Source organism: Hordeum vulgare, chromosome 7H (genome assembly GCF_904849725.1).
Source record: "Hordeum vulgare subsp. vulgare chromosome 7H, MorexV3_pseudomolecules_assembly, whole genome shotgun sequence".
Taxonomy (NCBI): Eukaryota; Viridiplantae; Streptophyta; class Magnoliopsida; order Poales; family Poaceae; genus Hordeum; species Hordeum vulgare.
Genome location: NC_058524.1, coordinates 435,062,124 through 435,067,698, shown reverse-complemented (window position 1 = coordinate 435,067,698; position 5,575 = coordinate 435,062,124). Strand labels below are relative to the sequence as shown.

Sequence of the window (5,575 nt, the reverse complement as noted above, 5' to 3'; positions counted from 1 at the left end):
CAAGGTCGTGGTGGCAGTGTTTGGCCCCTGAGCATTTGAGGCAGCCAAATGTCGCTGATACAGAAAGGTTGTTGGCGATCAACGTCGATAAAGGCTTTCCACGCATGCTTGGCAGCATAGATTTTATGCACTAGGAGTGAAAGAACTATCCATTTGCTTGACAGGGCCAGTACAAGGGGCATGTGAAAGTGTGCACTATCATATTAGAAGCGGTGGCTTCACAAGATCTTTAGATATGGCATTCTTTCTTCGGCATGGCAGGTTCTCACAATGATATCAATGTGCTGCAGCGTTCTCCAGTCTTCGCAAGACTTGCAGAAGGCCACTCCCCACGTGTCAACTTTGAGGTCAATGGTCACCACTAGAACAAGGGATGCTACCTAGCTGATGGTATATATCCTGAGTAGTCAACTTTTATGAAGACAATCTCGAAACCCGAAGGTGAGAAGAGACAAAAATTTGCCCAAATGCAAGAGAGTGCTAGAAAGGATGTAGAGCGTGCTTTTGGTGTGCTTCAATCCTAATGCGGTATCGTTTGAAACCCTTCCCTGACATGGGATGAAGGAAAGCTTTGGAAGGTGATGACTGCTTGTGTGATCATGCACAACATGATCGTCGAGGACGAGCGTTATACAACATCTTCGACCAAGGATTTGATTTTCAAGGTGAAAATGTTGAACCCATACACCAAGAACCGACCACGTTTGAACAGTTTATCCAATTTCATCATGAAATGCGTGATTGACACACTCATTTGAAGCTTTAAAATAACTTGGTTGAGCATATGTGGAATCACATTGACAACCAATAGATGTATTGGTTCATTGTGTTTATTCAAGACAATTTTGATTTGGTAGTAAAACTATTTTATTTGAGACAATTTCGATTAGATTGTAAAACTATTTTTATTTAAGACAATTTAAACATGCAAACATTGATGATTGATGTATATGAATATATGAACATATTGGCTGTGAGGGAAGATGCGTTCTTGAACACACGGGCACGTGTTTGGTGTCGTGGGCTCGAGTTGGCCTTATAGAAGGAATGTGATTCAGAAACGTCTTTACAGGACGGCGCCAGGCCCAGTTACTTGTCCTTGCACATTACTCAAAGGACAGGAGTGTATTAGACAAACATGGATGTACTGTAGATCGAGAGCAAAGGCAAACCATGAACCAGCAAGAAAATGTCCAAAACTTCTGATGATGGCTCAAGATTTAATTCACATTGGTAGAACATCTCTCACAGGCCCATACACTATACCTGTCCCAAACTTCTGATGACGGCTCAAGATTTAATTCACATTGGTAAAACATCTCTCACAGGCCCATACACTATACCTCATCATTCATCACAAAAGAAAAAAAGATGTCCCGCTTCTTCAACTAACTACATTATTTTGATCTCTGGCTGACTGACTGACTGACCGACTCCAATTAATCCCTCCCTGTATTCTTCTCCTTTAGCAAACCGCAACCTATGTGCTACTCGTTTCATGTACACGCATGGCATTCGGACGGTCACGATGACTTCTCGGCGCTCTCCTCCTCTTCTTCTTCTAGGGTCTTTGCTTTGCCCGGGAGCAGCGCCCCCGGAGCTTGGATCTGCACGATCTCCAGCAGGATCTTGTGGAGGGACTGCGGCTTCGAGAAGAAGGGGCAGTGGTCGCCGCCCTTTATCTTGAAGATGCCGTCGGGCGGGCTCTCCCGGACCAGCTTCTCCTGGACGTCGGGCGACAGCATCCGGTCGTCCAGCGTCTGGATGAAGTAGCGGCGGATGCTGCCGTAGTTCTCCGCCGTGAGGGACAGCTTCTCCATGATCGGGGCTAAAGGGATGGGCCTCATGGACACGGTGGCCAGCGCGATATCCTGCAACGTCGCGTGCAAACTTGTCAGCTGGACTTGGTACACAGAAAGAACAGAAGATTGGCATGGCAATGTATGTGACAGTAGTTCTCGATAGAGTACAATGTATGTACCTTGGAAGGACTTTGGTTGAAATATAACCCCTTGATCTGCTGCTTGTCAAACCTGAGCCCGGTTGGAGGCTTGTCCTTCCCATTTCCATAAAGTAAATACTGTGATTCTTGCAAGAAAACATCTGCCGACGCAAGCTGCAAAATACCACGTCACATGAGTTTGTGACTACTCAATAAGAACACACAACTGCACACGGACACATAAGAGGAGTGCATACCTCTTCAGAGAACACATCGAAGGGCCTCTGGCTATCCTTTACCATTGTGGCAGTAAGGAATACAGCCTTTGAGATCTTTTTTGGGCAGTGTTCTAAGGCATATGACACACTTGCACCTCCACAACTATGACCGACCAAAACAACCTGCATTAGCGTCGACATGAACACAACACTCAGATACCCAATTCTATTTATTAATGAATGTGTGAAGAAAAACAGATGCAGTACTCACCTTCTCGTTCTCAGGGAGTTTACTGAGGTAATCAATTAGTGGTTTGGAGTACTCTTCCAATGTAGCTATGCTGTTTGTATCAGTGTGGTCTATGCCTGAACCTGTGAGATCTAAGGCAACAGGATCGAGGCCAGCTTCCTCCAAGAGAGAGATGGTCTTGTACCAACACCAAGCACCAAATCCTTCCCCGTGGACAAGAACAATTTTCTTGGTTTCTAAGTTCTCTAAAACTATTTGGACCTGAAAATATGCCAGAACAAGAAGCATGAAAGACTGAAATCAGTTCAAAAGAACAGATAGAAAATAGACTACAGCCACCGCAAACCAGTCCAAAGTTGCTAGAGCAAAGTGTTAAACTACAAAGAATAAATAGTGTAAGCGCAAACGAGGAACACTTCTACTGTATTGTCAGGTCCTAACTCCTAAGATAAAGCACCACCAGATGCCCATGTGCATGTAGAAGCATATCAGAGTGTGAAATGCACGAAAACTGCAAACAGAATGATCATCTGAGAGAGACCACTGTAAGAAATGGGAACATGCTATCAAATAGTGAGGCAGCTGTTGAGTTCATAGACTTGGTGTTGTCTTGTAGTCCAACTCATAACATAAGGTAACTTGTAGGGTTTCACCTATCTTATGTATGAATCAACAACAGTTGTGCTAAAGATGCATTTTCAACATATAGTAATATGAATAATAATCTATATAATTCAAATTTCCAAAATATGGGTTCGAGATTCTAGAAGCTTAGAGTAAGCTCAAACTATTAACAGGTCATAAAATTAATCATTAAGAAAAAAAAACGATGTGAACAGCAAAGCATGTCGCCATTGGTAGATTTACATCAACAAATCTTAGTACTAACAAGATGAGCAGGACCAAGGAAGTGTAGAAACCCATCATCCTATCCCAGTGACACTTCAGAACCTCCGATATTCAACTACAGGTTAATATGAACTTACTGCTGATTGCAATTCAAAATCAACCCCAACAAGGAAGCCATGAAGAAACTGACTAGAAACATGCAGGTGCTTCCTTACAGAAAAAGAATGTGTCCTTCAACAAACATACAAGTACATCCATATCACTGAATTATCTCCCATATACAAGCAATCCAAAAAGAACCAATTTACTAGTGAAACCTAGAGCAACCAGACATTTAGCTATGTAGCAAACCAGGCAACTGACAATGCTGTGGTACCACTCTGATAATGACAGAATTTTGCCGACCAAACAACTTAAACAACAAAGCATACAACAACAGTATGATAAGGCCAAATCATTTAGGGCCAGATGGCCAACTGGTCCCGCAAGGACTCTTGCAGTTGAAAAGTTTGGCACTAGACATTACCAAGTACAGTTTGCAACTGGACCAACCTCTGTACAAAGAAATTCAGAACTTTCTTTGACAATGAACTTGTTAATTACTACTGTAAAGTATAACATTGTAGACAGTATATTTTTCTAGGCAAGAACAAGACGCAAGGATGCTACAACCTACAAGGGAGGGAGCATGAAGCAGAAAGAGAGAAAGGCGGGGGAGGGCTTACAGCCTTGGTGGCATTGGTGACGGAGTCCGGGAGGTTGCCGTGGCGTCGGGAGCTGGTGGAGCCGGGGCCGATTCGTCGGGACATGGAGCCGGCGCCGGCGTCGATGCGGCGCGACATGGAGCCGCCGGCGTCGAGGTGCTGGTGGATGGCCATGGCGAGCGCCTGGCGGTGCAGGAGCTCCTCCTCAGCCGGCGTGAGCTTGGCCGCGCCGCCGCGCGGCGGGCGGGCGCTCCCCATCCGCTTGCTGCGCGACACCGCGGCCGCGCCCCGGTGCTCCTTGCGCGGCATGCACGCGAACGCGTTGCCCATCGGAGAGGATAGCTTGTGGCGGAAAAAGGAGGGCGTCTATGTCTCAAGAAGAAATCGGCAGAGACGAGCAAGAAAACAAAAGGCCGATTTCTGCTCCAAGAAGGGTGGGAGTTTGGCTCGCACGGGAAGAGGAAGAACTCAACAGGAACAAGAAAACTCGTACTGGAAGAAACTAAGCTTAAAAAAGAATGGCGGACGAGAAGAAAGATTTTTCTCCAAGCGGGAGGAAGAACGGCGCCCTGCCCTGCTCTCTCCGGCGAGAAGCACGGCTGGTTGGTTGGTTGGGTTGGCAAAAGCGATGCGAGGAGGAAGAGGAAGCACGGAGCAGATCTGAAAGAAGAAGAAGAAGGGAAGAGGCGGAATTTATGAGTGGTCCTGACACCTAACTCGTCTCTCCCCCACACGAATCTCGCCAAAAAGGATTTATTCCCCCCCTCTCTCTCTCCTCTCCTGTATCTTTTGGATCTTCTCCCGCACAGATAATTTGGAATGGAACAAACGAAAGAAAGAGAGAAAGATTAGAGATTTGGAAGCAACAGCGAAGAGAGACAAAGGGAGGAGAAGCTTTAGGCGGCGGTTTCCTGGGAATTGTGTCTCTTGTTGTGCTCCCTCTCCCTTTGCCTTTGCTGGTGTGGTGGAGTCTCCTCCCACTCCCTCTCCCCCTCTCTTGCAGAGAGAGAGAGAGAGAAGAGAGGAAAAAGAAGTCGAGGAAGGAGACCTCTTTTTTGTTATTTTCTTCACTGCTAATCCACTGGGTGTCTTAATTGTCTGGCTTTTGACCCACCACCCTGTCCTTCTCCTATTATTCTTCTTCATTCATAATCAAACCATACATATAAAGATAAAATTTCAGCCAGCTTCTTTCCCTTAATTATCAATGTTACTATGGTTTTTGTTCCATTTCTGGGGATATCCTGGTCTGCCTTTCTCGGATCCAAAGCGAGGCCCTGCCTCACGCTTTCAGGAAATAGGTTCATGCCTGACTTTTGAGTCCCTTTTTTGACCCTCATGATCCACTGTGCTTTTGAGCTACCACAGTAAGCATTACTTTGTGTGGATTGCGAAAAATGGTGGGCGCCTGATGAACGGATGCGGAAGCACTGTTGGAGTAAATCCGTCGGCTCATGTCCTTTGCGTCGCCAGTGCAACGGTCGTACTGTTTCACTGTGAGAGACACTGTGGAGTACGGTAGGGCGGGACATGCGAGCGAGCGAGCGAGCGTGTGGTTTTTGATGAGCGGAAGGCGTTTTCCCTGCTGGAGGCCGGTGTGATTTTTGATGTG

At 46.1% G+C, this 5,575-nt stretch overlaps 1 protein-coding gene across 1 annotated transcript; it reads right to left on the bottom strand.

Annotated features, from left to right (window-relative positions):
• Positions 1 to 1,283: 1,283 nt before the first annotated feature.
• On the bottom strand, positions 1,284 to 5,058 carry LOC123407604 (putative methylesterase 14, chloroplastic). The gene is made up of 5 exons (XM_045100767.1): positions 3,985 to 5,058; positions 2,432 to 2,671; positions 2,200 to 2,343; positions 1,982 to 2,116; positions 1,284 to 1,871 (listed from the first exon to the last, which is right to left on the bottom strand). Exons 1-5 carry the CDS (start codon positions 4,291 to 4,293, stop codon positions 1,524 to 1,526), a joined length of 1,176 nt encoding a protein of 391 aa, XP_044956702.1. The 5' UTR covers positions 4,294 to 5,058; the 3' UTR covers positions 1,284 to 1,523.
• Positions 5,059 to 5,575: the final 517 nt, after the last annotated feature.